The sequence below is a fragment of the Centroberyx gerrardi genome, chromosome 4 (assembly GCF_048128805.1).
Source record: "Centroberyx gerrardi isolate f3 chromosome 4, fCenGer3.hap1.cur.20231027, whole genome shotgun sequence".
NCBI classification, from domain to species: domain Eukaryota; kingdom Metazoa; phylum Chordata; class Actinopteri; order Beryciformes; family Berycidae; genus Centroberyx; species Centroberyx gerrardi.
In genome coordinates, this window is record NC_136000.1 from 4,115,534 (window position 1) to 4,131,586 (window position 16,053).

Consider the following 16,053-nt stretch of genomic DNA (forward strand, 5'->3'; position numbering starts at 1 on the left):
GTTTCTCCTATTTCTCTTCCTAATATTTTTTTTGTTTTGTTTCACATCATCGTTCCAGGGTCACAGGAATATTTTAAGTCTATTGTAAAGGCGCTTGCACTCCTTACTACTGAGTGCTTGTAATGTTGGTAGTCTAGGAATTTAATGAAGGAACTGAGCACAGCCAAATGTAAATCAAATGTAAATGTAATTCTCACTTTGGTTTTCAAACTGTCTTTTGTTGGCTCTGCCCTCTGGCTCTGCTGGAATAGTAGATAAAAGTTTATCTGTACGATAGTCGGCCCACCGGCTCACAAACAGGCCGTTTTTCTAACTGTGCTGCAAACTTCAGGTAAGCTGAGCCGGTCCCGGCCGTCAGACGCCCCGCCCCCTTCCCTCCCCAGCCAGAAAACCAACGGTGCTATATTTCCCTATGTTCACCCCAGGGTTAATACAGGAAACTGCTTATTCACACACATATTCACACACAAATGTTCATTTCTGCCCGGCGATGTTCTTTCAAATGCTTCGCCCCATTGAGCGCGCCCCGGGCCGTTTCAGCAGCATGGGAAGCAATGCTTCGAGTCATTGCTGCTGTGAATTGAATTACTGTTTGGATAATATACAGTGTTGGGAAAGAGGGCTTGTTGGAGCAACATCGTGCAGAGCGGAGAGGAATTGCGTATGGCTAGTAGCTGTAGGGGCAGGGTGTTGTCTGGCCCCAGGCTGCAAACACACCTTTGATATAAAAGGTGTGGTGATCCTCCTGCAGGTCTGGGCTGAATGAGCGATTAACTAGTGTGGGAGATCTACATTAATGCTATTATCGGTGATTCAGATGCCTCTGGGAAATACTACTAGTACTACTACTAATTTAGTTAAACCAGGGAGTCTGCAGGTCCTGAAAGTCTTAAAATGTGTCCAAATATATTATCTAAACTCAAGGCCTTAAAAGGTATTGATTGCAGTTAAATGTAACATTTTACACCCTAAATTCAATCTCATAAGTTTTTCTGATGAGAAATCAGACTAGTCACACAGACGGATGTTAGTACTTTCACACTTATTTTAGTTGTGAAATTGGGCTTGTAAGGTTTTTAGAAATTTAACTCGTTAAATTTAAGACTAGTTTGCAATGAAACTACCCAAGTACCGCAATACCAATTTTGATGATACTTGTGATAACAAAGAATCTGAATTGAAAAAAAAGTATTGAAAAGAAAGTATTGAAATGTACAGCATACAGACGCCAGCAGCTTGTATTGGCAGCAGTTATAATGAGAGAAGATGCATCTCAGTATCCACATTTTACTGAAATGACAAGACAACCTTGTAAAACATGGATCAATCCAACCTTTTACTGTTACTGTTTTCAGTGTTTGTTAGTGTGTATTGTGATTCTTGGTCTGGTTTAGTATTCTAGATTAAAACTGAGGTGTCAAGACTATTCCCGGTTGATTGATGACTTCTTGCTCTTTCTTGTCCTGGATGTATATCCAGGATGTGTGTGTGCCTGTTTATCTTTCTGTGCTGCTGTGTGCACAGTGCGCTTCAGTCCCTGAAGGCTGATATTGCCAACCAGCCTTGGCATAACGCTCTCCTCTCTCTCCCTCAGGTTGCTTCAGGCTCGGGCGCAGGCTCCTCCACTGCCTCCTCCTCCCGCCAGCAGCTCCGTCAGCGGATCACGCGAGTTAACCTCAGGGACTTCATCTTCTGTCTGGAGCAGGAGAGGACCACGGCCCGGTCCTTACTGCTCTACAAGGCGCTACTGAAATAAGGTGTCCCTCAAGGAAGCGCACTCGGCCCACAGCAGATCACAAATTGGGTTTTCACTTTGCCCCCTTGCCCTTGCGTCCTCATAGATATGTCGTAGTCACCATTTATTTAGGCCGATATCCCTTTCCCGCTCCCTGCTGCACCATTTAGCCTTTGGTTCGACCTGCACCTCCTTTCACCTGGACCTTTTGCTTTTAGTTTTACAATTCCTCTGCACTCTTAACAAGGATGTGTCGTTTTCTACTCATCCATGCGCCTAGTTTGGGACGGCGTATGTTTGTGTTACTTTTCAACGCAGCGTACGTTAACAGCGACAGATATTGACACGGAATATGCCGAGTTGGAAAAACACAAACGTGCGGTCCGAAGCTAGGCGCTCTTCTTGAGGGTGCGGTCTGCTTTCAAAGTGTTTTCCAGACGGTGAGAGAAGGGGAATCCTTTTTACACAACGCTGCCAGGATTGTTTTTCACCATTACGACTCCAGCGCTGTACCTCAAGAGGTGCCTTTCGAGTCTCTGTCCCAACCTCTCCATAGCAGCGTAAAGATTTCACGTCTGTTTTCTTGCTATTCGTAGCCCAGTCGCTACCCACTCAGGACGCCGCACAACGGCGGGCTCATGGGCTCTCTAGTCTGTTTTTTTTTTTTTTTTCAACTCATGGTCAGGTCTGTGATAAAGTCTGTTCTTGATTGTAGAGGCTGGTACTGTCACACATTTAACGGTCATATTTTAAGTCGTCTACCGCTACAGGGTTGAAAAGAATAACGTGTTTTTTTGGAAATGGTTTATTCACCAACGTGTTGTGAATGTTTGGCTGCGCTGCGTCCATCTTGTCGGAGGAATGTACCGAGAGTACTGTGAAGCTTCCATGGTGACAAAGCTGCGTACACACAGTATGAATGGTACCAGAGCAGCTCCTGGTTTGGAAAGCAAAGTTGGCAGATAATTTTAACGTGCGTGTGTGTGTGTGTGTGTTTGTGCGAAAGCTGGTGGCGTGTGTGGGTGTACGTGTGTGTGTGTGTGTGTGCACGCATGTTTCATTGTGTGTTTTTGTGTGCGTACAAGAGTGCAGACAGTGTGGATCTATAGGATAATCACTTGACAGACTTTTTAGGGTTAACACAAACTATTCAGTTTTTCATTTTTAATTTACAATCAACCTTACAGAACGCAGGGAGCTGGCTCTCCTATGGACAGTAAACTCAGGCTAAGTTCATGAAGGCTAATGAAATAAAAAAGCTATTCTTGTCGGATCAAACAACATTCCTGCAATTTCCTCAAGACCTCTCCTCCTCATCCCGGTTTACGTGTGATAAAATTTTAGCTCAATATGCGACTACAAAACGTATTAGAAATCAAATCGCAGTCTGAAAATTTTGACCTTGTACCGTTGAAAATATTGATTTGTCATAGTAGTTGAATATGCAGTTGCTTCACGGTTTGCTGTTGAAAGGCTGTTTTTAAGATGACTTTTTTGGAAAGAGTGTACATTGAAGGTTTTTAACGCTTTAAATGTCTTTTTTTACCGTAACGGGCATTTGGTTTGTATAGTATATAGCTCTAATTGATAATTGAAGCTGTGGTGTATGTACTGTATATTCAGTAAGAGCCTGGGTCTTGAGAGCACCCAGCTACAGTATCATCTGTTGGAAGGACACAATTTTTGCGACTATTTATATTTCCTACATTCTGTATTCAATCCTGACGCATTTCAGGCAATGCAATTTTACTATTGTTTGTACCTTTGCAAAAAAATGAAATAAAGAAAATGATAAAGAAGCAGGCTGGGTTTCACCTCTTTGAGTTGGACAGCAGAGACCTTTTATCTTTTTATCAATACATCTGTACAAATGAAAAATTGTGACACAAGTAAGCTAACAAATACATTAAATATACATTTTCAAAATCGCAATTATATAAAAAGAATTAAATTATGCGCCCCGCGGCACCATGGCGTACATATAAAAAATTACCTTTCGATTCATTTGTATACACAATGGACATATATTCACCAAGCAAGTTATTAATATCAAACAAAAGAAAGATTTTGATTCTTATTACAAATATCTACATGTGACAGTTATTGTATCGAGGTTGACCAATGCTAATTTGTTTTTTTTCCATGTGTCTCTTGACTTGGAGGTTTGTTTGCTTTACAGAAAGTTACCAAATTGCATCATCATCATCATCATCATCATCATCATCATCATCAGACTCGAACTGAAAGACATTCCACTCAAACCGAAGCAGGACCTGAGCGCTCTGAAGCAACGCTCAGTCGTCTAGTCTGATTTTCAAAAGTCTCCACACAAGTCTCAGGTCTCTCAAAGGGTTCAGTTCAAACAGAAGACATTTCCTTTTCTGTTTCAAGTCTTCGGGTCTCGTTTGCTGGCTCACTGGACACATTACTAGAGACATTAGAAGATCCAGGCATGAGTATTATAATTGCTAATTGGAAGTTTGTAACGGTGGTGACTTCTGTCCTTAAGAGTTCCTCTACTGTGTCGGTGCCAGTTAGTCCAGAGGCTCCTGTTTGATCCGGATGGGGGTGCTGGTGATGGACTGGCTCCGCCGGAGGTCGCGACACAGGACGTACTCGCTGAACTGGGACGAGTCGACTCCACCGCCGCAGGACGCCTTGATGGTGAAGCCCTTCTGAAACAACCTCTCCAGCACCTGGGTGGCAGGAAACGGCAGAAAGTCAGACGCCAGCGCTAAGACACTGAGAGGGAGTCTGCAGCACGACTCATGATCACATGAGTTATGTTCAGCCACGTTTACATGCTCAGCCTGTTCTGTAGAATTGGGAGGAGTTTGCATTGTCATGAAGTTCAGATAAGATGAAACTTTAATGATCTCCAAGGAGGAACTGGGTTGTTGCAAAAGGAAAATACTAATGAAAATACTAACTTTGCTAACCTGTTTGTACACTATTATGAATCCTCGTAGTCATGAAACAATCTGTCAAAAGTGTATGGTGGGGGTCAGTGTTGGGAAAGTTACTTTTAAAGGTAAATACTGTTATTTACCTTCAAAAGTAACTAAGTTACTCTATATTAAAAGTAACTTGTTAGAGTAGTTTTGTGTTGCCCACTTCAAAAACATGCCATAACAACATGTGTCGTGCTGCCAGGTGTGTTGTCCATCAGAGTTGTAAAATGCAATGCAAGACTGTTGCTGTTTTTAAAACTCTCATTTAGATCGAGCAAAAACTAGATTGTGTTTTTTCAGTTAGCAGCAGCATGTTGTCTGCACAAGAGGAAATGAAGCAATATGACAGAAAAATGTAAGTAAATACATTCTAATTTTAAAAAGAAACTCATAAATACAAAACTGACACATTACGTAATTAGAGTACTCAGATTTCTTTTTTGTGGTAACTAACGTGTTACATTACCTCCAACACGTGCCGGTGCATTCCCAAACCAAAGTGGCAATAAATACTCCCAATGGGGAAGCGATGCCATAATACTGTTCAAATGAGTTATTTAATGAGTTTTTAATGAGTACTTCCCCACTGGGAGAATGTATTGCTGATAAGTCTTTGTTATAGAATATGTTAAAGGTATATGTGAGTTGAGTTCTGTGTTAGCTGACCTGCACAGAGTTCAGCCTGCAGTATCCGTTGAGGGGGAAGCGGATGACGTGGGTGGGATCCTGGTTCCAGCCGGCGTTGACCGAGTTGCACATGACGTCTCCGGTCTCGGGGAAGATCTCCTCGATGAGGACCTTCTCCCCGCTGAGGGCGATCCTCTCGCCCAGGTCGGGCGTGACGCGGACCACCAGGCACTCGCAGGGCGCCGCCCGCTGCGCCTCGCGCTCCACCTGCCAGCGCTCCAGCTCCCGCACCATCGGCGTCAGCTGGTAGTAGCGCGCCTCCTCATACAGCTGGGGGAAGTCCTGCAGGACACAGGAGAGGCGGCCTCGGTTAGAGAAGTCAGCTGCTGACCGGACGGCTGCCGGTTCCAATCCCCGCTGGGGGAACTGAGAGAGACACACTCTGCCTCCACTGGACAACAACTGCTGAGGTGCCCTTGAGCAACACTCATTCCTCAGCTCCCTAAAAGTGGAGGTGCTTAGTGACCGACAGTAGAAGACAGTAGAAGACAGTAGAAGGTTGTACTGGGAAGCTGCCGGGTGTGAATGAATGGAAATGTATGAATGTGAAGCAGGAAGTCCCCACGGGTCCTTGAAATCCTTGAAAGTTTGTGAATTTGAGAAAATAGACATAAATAGACATGGGTCATTGAAAGTGCTTGAATTTATATATTTTGTGCAAGAATAGAAATTGAAGTTCTTTTGATATTTTTTTTACTTAACGTTAGTAAATACTACGTTCTGCTGTCTGCATGTGTGTCTCCCGCCGTCTGTGCGTCCTTGTTTCACACGAGAAAGTGCGACGGTCACGTGCGTGCATGAGTGATCGAAGTCGAATGATGCGGGTTAAACAGCGGCAAGCAAGCGAGAAAGCTAACGTCCAGCTGTCTGTGAGCTTCTGTAAAGCTGCTAGTTCTCATTATAAAAATTCTCAGTGTTGTAACAGTAATTAACCGTGATCCGTGTCTCAAACTATGCCGTGTTGGGTCCTTGAATTTGAGGGAATTGGGCCTGGAAAGTCCTTGAAAAGTCCTTGAATTTGATGGTTGCAAGTTTGTGATGAAACCTGATGTCTAATGGTGAAAAGTTGGGTACTGAACTGGCCATCTGCTATTGGCTGGTACCAGGTGATGTCACCTTCTATAGAGTACAACAGGTTGTGACATCACCTGGCACCAAAGATCAGCCAATAGCAGATGGCCAGTTCAGTACCCTACTTCCCCATTAGATGTCGGGCTTCACTCAGATGTGGGTTTGTTGTTTAGCTGCACATGTAAACAGCTACATGACAACCCGGCGAGATCCAAAAGCTGGAAGCACATTTCTGCACCGACCAGCTATCCCAACAGCGACGGCTCCGACCCGCTCCGAGGGAAGCTGCTGTGTAATTTGAGCGCGGGACTCCCACAGCGGAGAGAGCGCACGGCATGAAACGGTAGCTGTGAACTCAACGACACGCTTTTGTAGCGTTTGATATCCAATCTCTCATCCTCGGCGTACACAGGTGGCCGCGGTATCTGCCGGCCAAATCCCTCTAAAGCTCTTCAGAAGTTCTCCCCGCTCGCTCGCTCGCTCGCTCGCTCGCCCCGCGCCGCGGCGCCGAGGCGGCCGGCTCCACCGGCAGCAGCAGACACATCTATTCATAATTACTGTGTGTGAAATACAGAGAGAGGAGAGAGGGAGGCTTTTCTCTCGCTCTCCTTTTTACTCCATACTGCTTCTGACAACGAGCATACAGAGGAGCTAGCGGAGCTGCTGTTGCCCCGGGGCGCCACGCTGTATCAAAGCCTCGCCTCCTTAACTCCCCCCCCCCCCCGCCCTCCTCCCCCCTGGTAGGCTTGAAGCGAGGGATAGATGTGTTTTATAAAAAGGGGTTCTGTCCGCGGGGCGTTTTAGTCATCCTGAGCAAAGGCGCAGAATAACAGAGGCAGCGCTAGCTAACTACAGGGAGGGAGATGAGAGAGATGCAGTACGCCCGCTGACTCGCACACACACACACACACACACATTCTCTCACACTCAAGCAGACACACTCACGCAGTATCAGACACATTCGTTCACTCTCACACACACACACACACACACCTCACACATTAATTTAGTAAAACACACACTCCCCCCCCCCCCCCCCCCCCTTCCTGCTGCAAGCGATGCAGAATCGACCTCCAGCAGCCGCCGGCGCCGCGCCGCGCTGATTAAAGGGTCAGAATCTGCAGAGTTTCCACACTGTAAGAGAGACGGGCTGCTGTTGGTGAAATAGCGAAGATAACGATGCGCTCGTGGACGCCGACAAATAATTTGTTTGACCTCAAGGTCGTGTTTTTCCATTTTTGCATATCAGAGCTGGGCTGGCTGCGAGGGGAAGTGGTGACGCCGGTTGTGTTTCGTCATTAGAGAGAGAGACGGGAGAGATGAGATGCGTTGTTGGAGAGCGTTGTGATGAATGTGATGCTGTTGCTGATTTAAAGCTGTAATATGCAACTGTTTTCATATTAAAATCATAAAGAAATAGGATCGATTCTACAGTATCAGTCTGTGTGTTCAAGTCTAAATCCCTCTGTTGGCCTGAAATTGGCTATAGAATGATGTTTGGGATGTTTTGGGGCATAAACCATTTCCTATGGGTGTGTCTTGTGGGCGGGGCCAGCGGTGAGCCGGGTGTGTCTGTCAAGGTGAGGCGAGCGGCCGCAGAGCAGGAAGTCACAGCAACAACAACAACAGTGGAGGAAAGCAGGAAGAAAAGAAAGAAGAGCGAAGCTAAACGCTCAGAAACACGGTGAACATCAGCGTCAGATCGGCTGCGGAGGCTTTAAGGTGCCGGTGACCTCAGCCTCAGGAGAGATGACATCATCAAGATGACTGACAGGTGGTGGGGAAGGGACCTGACCAACTGAGGGCGAGGAGGGCGGGGCTAACAATACACTTCAAGACAAAAAGTTGCTTATTGTAGCTTTAAAGTGATATTCTTGTTTGTCTTGATTTTGGCCTTTGGTGATCAGCGGTTATTAATTTTGGTGTTTTGCACTCAATGTCGGCACTGACCAACATACTGTAATAATAAAGACACTGAAGGTAGATTATGGCTTCTTATATTTCTTCTACCTTCCTATATTTATTCCGTAAATTCCGTATTCCTATATTTGTTCCGTAAACATAAAACGCATCACGTATTTTCCCAAGAAAGATGGACCTGTCTTGGGTGTTCAGAACAGCAAATGTAAAAGCTTTAATGAACTGGCAACAGGTTGAATCACTGCAGCACGGTAGAAAAAAGCATTTCTATGAAAGAGTTTCAGATGATCACTTTAACTCCCCCGTGCGACCTCTCTTTACACGTCCTACGCGACCCTCTGTTCTCACAGTGCGGCCTTCACAGTCGGAGTACCTTGAAGTCCTCTGGCAGGAGGAGTTTGCAGGTGCGCAGGAAGCTGAGGATGAAGCGGAATATATCTCCGTCCCTGTCGATGAAGTAGTGCTGCTTCAAGCTGTCCAGCACGATGGGCTCGGTGCCGTTAAACAGACGACTGATCCTGAGAGAGAGAGAGAGAGAGACAGAGAGAGAGAGAGACAGAGAGAAAGACAGAGAGAGAGACAGAGAGAGAGAGAGAGAGAGAGAATTAACAGGAATCAGTGAAACAGTCCCATAAGAAGCTCGACTGATAACAGCTGGTTCATTATAGTTCAGTATTAGTGTCATGTAGCATAGTATCTAATAGTGTAATTACAGTTTAGTATGTTTCACACAGTTTTAGCTTAGAATAGCATAGCATAGCGCAGTATAGTGTGTATATATAGTAAAGTAATCCATACTCTTTCCCATACTTCCCTCCCATACAGTCTACTTAATGTGTTGAAACTGGCAGCTGAATATATTTATATAACCAACACAATTTAAATTATATTCTATTTCATTGCTTTTATTGTTTTTCGTTGCTTATTTTATAGTCAGATTTGTGCTTCAATCTATTTCTTTCTTTTTCCCTGCTGTATCCCATTACTTTTACTGCTGCAGCCACCGCTGCAGGCATCAATACTGTTTCATCTTGTACTATCATAATAATGATATGGTATAATGCAGCAGGCTATATTATATTAAAGCACAGCATAGTATAATATAGTATAGTATAGCATAGTGCAGTACAGTACAGTGTAGTATGCTCTTAATCGAGTTTGGGTTTTGGTTGTAATGAGTTGTATTGTGAATCAAAATACTTTTATTTTTACATTCATATAATATTATTAATATTCAACACACACTTGAATAGTCAATTCATCGCTAATCAGCTGTTAAGTCCTTAAGTCCGTTAGCCGTTAATTGGGATTTTCCTTTTTTGTTGTTTGAGTTATTATTTCATGGGAAAACAATAAGCACAATCTCAGCAGAATTCACACACATTCAGTCCTCAGTCACACTGAATCTGAAGAGCTCATTTTGCCTGAATACATGAACCTGCAGGAGGATATCAGCTGATCAGACTGATTGATCAGATGGTGAGCAGGCGGCAGCAGGAGTCTCTGACCTCAGGACGGCATTATGTGAATTTCAACCAAGTCCTTTGACTATTTTTGAAGTCTGTGTTGAGGTTCGTCTTCACTCTGGGCAAAATAACGCTCTTCCTCTCTTTCTTTCTTTCTTTCTCCTTCACCCTCTCTCTCTCTCTCTCTCTTTCTCTCTCTCTCTCTCATCCTTTCTCTCTCAGTAAATCGATGCCAGGTCCTTTTCTAAGAGCCAGCGCCCGTCCTTGCCGGCTGCCTTGAGGAACTCCTGGGCTCCGGCAGCAGGAGTTTCACCTCCTCGCTCCAGGCCAGCTCTCTCTCTCTCTCTCTCTCTCTCTGTCCCTCTCTTTGTCCTCTAAAAGGCAATTAAAATCTCCCCTTTTCTTCTTCCCCTCCTCCGTTCTCTCCCCTCTGCCCCGTCTCTCTATTGCTCTCACAAATTGGAAAGAGGAAAGAGAAAAAAGTGTGAACAAGTGGGAGGAAGTTTATAATCCAAGGTCATTTCTGGTAGCTGAGATGATGACACTCCATTTTGCACAATAGCCATCTAACTGAGGATTACGATCTTGTGAAGACTTTAGATTTTATTTTGAAGTGCAGGGTATCGTACATATTATTACCTGATGGCTGCTTTGCACGTTTTGCTAGCTAAACTTTTCAAATGTACCATTTTGAGCACGTGGAGCTACTCTTAACGCGGCAAATTTGCACGTCGGCGGCCTCAAACGGCAGCATTTTGAGGACTTCAATACCCAGAAATACCCTGTAACGTGACGTCAGCAAACAACACGCCGCTCTAAATGTCTTTTTCTTATTGGTTGGCGGAGGTGAAGAGGCTCAGAGCGCCCGGTCGCCGCTGTTTCAGGAGACTTTTTTGCTCTTAAAGCGGCACTTGGCAACTTCATTGCATTGGCGCCTCCAAATGGCAGCAGAGAGGTTAACTGTTTGAAAAATTTGAACTTCAATACCCAGAAACCCTGTGTGGTGAGGTCAGTAAAGCGGTCTGTGATGCCAAAGGAAGCCATAAACCATTTACCTTAAGCGCCTTACAGTGTCATGAGTTCATTCATTTGTCAGCATGGGACGGCTCAGTGGGAATTGAACCCTCAACCCCGACCCTGAGCCTCACAGGACCGGACCAAAACTTCACATCACTCCCATGTTCGCTGACGGTGTGAATAATCCTAAACCGTCACGAAGTCTTCCCTCTGGTCTTACCTGGACTCGGGGTACTTGGTGAGCGTGGCCAGGCTGCTGGTGTACATGTGCCCCCCCACGTCGATGTGCACCGGGGCGTTGGCCTTGGTGAGCTGGGCCGGCGACGGGATGCCCTGCGTCGTCATGGGAGACACCGGAGAGCGGCTCAGAGACATCCTGGACATGCTCCGCCCCTCCTGTCAGGAACAACACACACACACACACACACAACTCAACTCAACTGAACCGAACGGCGTCTAAAAATAAGAGTGATCTCTGCCCGGCACATGGCTCTGGGCCGGTATCGTCTCTTTTTCAACCCCCAAATCTACACGGCATCCTTGACACGCTCTGTCCAGAGAGTCGGGGCGCAGAGACATTGAGCCGCTGCTGCGTTCAACCTGAAATAAAAGCAATAAAAGCAAAAGTGATGTGGGGTCTGTGAGCCGGAGCTGCCTCATACGCTCTGGGCTGGTACCACTTCTTTTTCAACTTCAAATCCCAGGAGCCTCGGCTGCTCTGCCGGAGAGCCGGTGGTCCGCCGCCTGAGAGGACGCTTTCTGTTTGAAGTCGCTCTGGAACAGACTGCAGGCCGCGGAGTGGAGGCTGCTGCTGCTGCTGCTGCTGCTGCTGCTGCTGCTGCTGCTGCTGCTGCTGCTGCTGGACTTCTAATTGGATTCGGTGTTAATTTAATGCTACGCCACGCTTTTCAATCAGACTGTTTTTTTTTACTTGATGTAGATCAGTGGTTCTCACCGTGGGGCCCCGGGACCACCAGGGGTCCTTGAGGGAGTTCCAGGGGGTCCCCAGAAAATTGATGAATTATTAAACTTCACCATTATTTCATTTACAAGAAGTTAACACATGTAGAGAATTTAGAAGTTCATAGTTTCACTGTTATCTCTCTACCTACAATACAGATAGTCAAGGAATTCCGGACAAAATCATATCCAAGAATAAAAATATTCTCAGATTTGGGTCCAAGAGACAAAATCTCATCAAATGGGGGTCCGTGGCTCTAATGTGGACAAAATGAGGGTCCTTGATATGAAAAAGGTTGAGAATCACTGATGTAGATGGCGGCCTGTGCTCTTGCCACATCATATTTCAGAGACATGGGCGGATTTCACCACACCTCCGCCTGAGTCCAGACTTGATCTTACAGTGTGAATCATTTTAACGAAGAACAAAGATCAAGTAAATATTGCCAAAATCTGTATGAAAGCCATATCTCTAAAAAAATATCACATCAAGGAAGCATTCAGTGCCCTCTGAGCTCATAGTTTGGTGACCTGCGTCTAAAAATGTACCACATTGACCAAATAATCATAAAACCTTGTCAGTCATCCGTGTTTTTCTATGAGTTTTGGTAGCAGATGATAGTAGAAGCGTGGGGCTTTGCTGCCTGTACCTGAGGGTTCAGTGAACTGAGGCCCCTAGATAAAAAAACAACAAAAAACCCTTTCTTCAGATTACCATGAATGTAATATTCATGGGGCTGCCCACACTGATGAAACAGAGGATGGTGATGACCCGAGGCTGCTGGGTAAGGGCAGAGTCTGGATTAATTGACCCCCCCTCCCCTACAGAAAGTCTCTCAATTGTAAAGAAGTTCTTTGAAGCATGAAAGGTGAACAGGAGGCGGACTGCATTCAGTGTCTCTGCCCCGCGGCCAGCCAGCCGCCCGGGGCCAAACTGACAAACAGAGGCATATTCCTGTCTGTCTGTCTGTCTGTTAGCCTGTCTGTCTGTTAGCCTGTCTGCCTGCCTGCGTTTCTGTCTGTCTGTCTTCCTGGGTAAAAACTCTTCTCAGGACTAGTATCTCAGACTCAGAAACCGCCACGAATTAAAATGAAAATAACAGCCTGGCCCCCATCCCTCTTCCACAACTTCCTCTTAATTATAGGCTCCGATAATAAGGTTGGAGGTTATTTTCCACAGCATATAGGCTACTGCATATTTGATATATATTTTTTTTTTTTTTTTGCATAGGTCTACTGAGGCAACATTGGGCACGAGCAGCAGATTAGCCAACCGGTAAAATCAGTTTATCCCGCAGACTAAAGGCTCTACAGCAGTCCCGCAGTTGCCAGCAGGGTCTAAATGCCTCTAAATTGCGCAAATTTCTCACCAAAGATAATTGAAATCGCGTTATGCTGCTGCGCGAGATCAGACCAAGTGTTGTGACTGATAAACTGAAGCCAAATGTTGGGAAGTCGGCGGAAGTCTGGAGATCTCAACCCGTTTCGGTATGTGGCTTGGAGAAACCTGGTTCCGATACGGGAAATACCAGAACGCCACATTCCATTAAAAAATCTGGCCATTTAATGTATTTTGCTAATCGGCAAACTTACACACGTCGTAGAAACGATTTAAGAACTTTTACTAATTGGTAAGGATATTGAGGTAAATTCGGCGTATAAGTAATCCACGAAGGATTGCTTTATTTCATGACATTGTCCACTTTTGTAATTGGTTCACACTGCTCGCTACCGCCCTCCGCGGCGCATTTTGACGGTAAAAGATGGTCGGAACAACAGGCGAGCCAATTGTAAAAGTTTGAATTTTATTGGAGTACGTCCTGTCTGGTGCATTTGACCTATGCCGAATTGAAGAGTGGGCCCCAATGGTAAGATAAGATCCAAAGTCGTGTTACATCAGGTGTGCGCGTGTGCCGATACGCAAGGCAGCATAAAACTGAATGTTTTTGAATGGACTTTGGCTTGATGTTCCCGTCATACAGGGAGAGAACACTGCCTATCGGGGCTATGAGAAACCCCTACGAATGGTTTCTGAATATCGGGTTTTCTCGACGAAGGACGTTCACATAATTACAAACTTGTAAACTTTACATGTAAATCTCGCGTGCCAGTCTCCGCGGCTGTTTGCTGCAGCCTCTCTCCGTAATAATACAGCGCGTGCTTACCTGAGAGGACACCGACACAGAAGACATGGAGACCGGGCTCTGTCTTCTCCGTCCCGGGGTTTTTATTTCCGACGATGCGGGCCGACTTGGTCTTCTCTTCACGTCCTCGCCTCCCTCTCTGTCCTCCGGTATGATGCCTCTCCGACAGAAGAAGGAGCAAAAGAAGCCAGTCTGTCTCCAAAAGAGAAGAGGAGGGCTGAAAGAGAAGTCTCGCCCGGGGCCCTTCAGACCCCCAGGGGCCAGGATTAGGTTACAATAACGCAGGCTTTTTTCTTTTCTCTCGCCCCAACTCGCTTCTGTCAACCCAGAAGAAGAAAAAAAAGCGTGATCCTCTGCCTGCTATTCCCAAACGTCAATACTATGGTTTGACAAAATGCTCTGTTGTCTGGGATAATGATTTATCTCGCCTCGATCAGAAGAATTCATTATCCATCACGCACCCAAGCCTATAAATATAAATCCGGATTGCTGTCTTTACAGAGAGACGCACGCGTTTGTAATTTGCCCCAGCTTCTTATTCCAACTGAGTGTTTTCAGTATGGAGCGGGCCTGCACACATCCTTCCTGTCTGCCTCGTACATCCACATCTTTCTCCCCGACAACTCATATATTTTAGCAACATCAAACATCCCTCTGGCTCTGGAGCCAAATGACGTCTATCGTCATGCATTATGCCCTTCCAGCTGCCTGCGGCCAAATGCGCCATTTCAATTATTGCGCACTGGTAGATGGAGATGTGCGCCGGGAGGGTGCGCACACAGATCCGTTTTACTCTCCTCATCCCAGCTCCGGCTCGGCTGCCTCCAAACGCCTTCCTGCCGCTGTTGTTTCTGATATGAGAAAGGTTCATATTCTCTGATAATTCGGTGTTAATTGGTCCGCAGAGTGGATCCCGCAGCGCCAACCCGCACAGAAACCATTTTGCGTCCCGGTGCGCACAGCTTTACGCAGAGAGGCGGCTGCGGCTGCTGGTGTCAGAACTGAACCGGAGTTATTCTGCTGGTCACACTGTTACAGACATGATGCTGTGTGCCAGAGCGGCTGCTGGCATGTAGGAGTCAGCATCAGTTGTGTGTGTGTGTGTGTGTGTGTGTGTGTGTGTGTGTGTGTTCCTCTCTAATCTGCAGGGTCTTCATGTCCCTGTCTCTCTGTCTGTCTGTCTGTCAGCAACAGAATCATCTGTCCTGCTCTTTTTGTTAAGTGTTTATTCTGTCTTGTTTTTGTTTGTCTGTACCTTTTAAAAAAATCCCCCCCTGTTGGATAAAGACTTTCTCTGTTCTATTCATTCCCTCTCTCCTTGTGCAGTGGAGACACATTGTGGTTTGAAGCAGCGGTGTCCGAAACCCAAACTGGTGTCCGGAGGCCTCCAGGAGTTTCCAGGTAAAACCAACATGAGCATGAACACAGCAGTCGTTCTCATTTGTCTGTTGCTGCTTAATTCACTGGAAATGATTCCCAGACAGAGAGGATGTGAGGGTGAGGATGAGTCCCAGCTTTCACTTTCACTACTGTCCCGTCCTCATGTGCTGTACAGTGTGGAGAATCTCAATACTTTAAATCTAAAAAATGTTTTTGCCTCTATTATGATAGTTTACAATAGAGATAGACAGGAAAGATGACAAACAATAAAGCTCCTGGGCCGGATTCAAACCCAGGATGTTGCGGTTACATGGTATGCACCTTAAACCACCAGGACACCCAGAGAATCTCAATATTAAATCAATACCATCAGTAATCTGATCAAGTCTGATCGATCGGGAGTCTGTCGGCCCCGGTGTGTCGGACCGGTGACATGAAGACGTTTGCGAGGCCCTGGTTAAAGAGACGCATTGAACCAGTTATATGTCTTCATTTGTCTGAAACACTGCCCTCCCCCTCCTCCTCTCCTCCCCCCCCTCCTCTCCTATCAGCTAAGTCAAGCAGGGAAATAGAGCGACACACACACACACACACACACACTCACACACACACACACACACGACTCCAGCGTTAAATTCTCTTCTTCCATTTGTTTTTGCCCCGGGCGGCGCATGTGTCTCCCTTTACTGTGCAAACCAGCAGAAGGACTTGATTCTCTCTCT

General features: G+C 45.9%; 2 protein-coding genes across 2 annotated transcripts in view; one reads left to right on the top strand and one right to left on the bottom strand.

Moving 5' to 3' along the window:
* LOC139915914 (transcription initiation factor TFIID subunit 4-like) overlaps positions 1-2,206 on the top strand; it is a 28,032-nt gene extending 25,826 nt beyond the window's left edge. Inside the window, exon 15 of the mRNA XM_071904705.2 lies at positions 1,595-2,206. Coding sequence (XP_071760806.2) covers positions 1,595-1,756 — 162 coding nt within the window. The 3' untranslated portion in view covers positions 1,757-2,206. The remainder of the gene's footprint in view (positions 1-1,594) is intronic.
* Positions 2,207-3,540: 1,334 nt separating this feature from the next.
* On the bottom strand, positions 3,541-14,564 carry LOC139915918 (BTB/POZ domain-containing protein kctd15-like). Its single transcript, XM_071904712.2, has 5 exons — positions 13,973-14,564; positions 11,068-11,243; positions 8,738-8,882; positions 5,353-5,655; positions 3,541-4,431 (listed from the first exon to the last, which is right to left on the bottom strand). Exons 1-5 carry the CDS (start codon positions 13,997-13,999, stop codon positions 4,270-4,272), a joined length of 813 nt encoding a protein of 270 aa, XP_071760813.1. The 5' UTR covers positions 14,000-14,564; the 3' UTR covers positions 3,541-4,269.
* Positions 14,565-16,053: the final 1,489 nt, after the last annotated feature.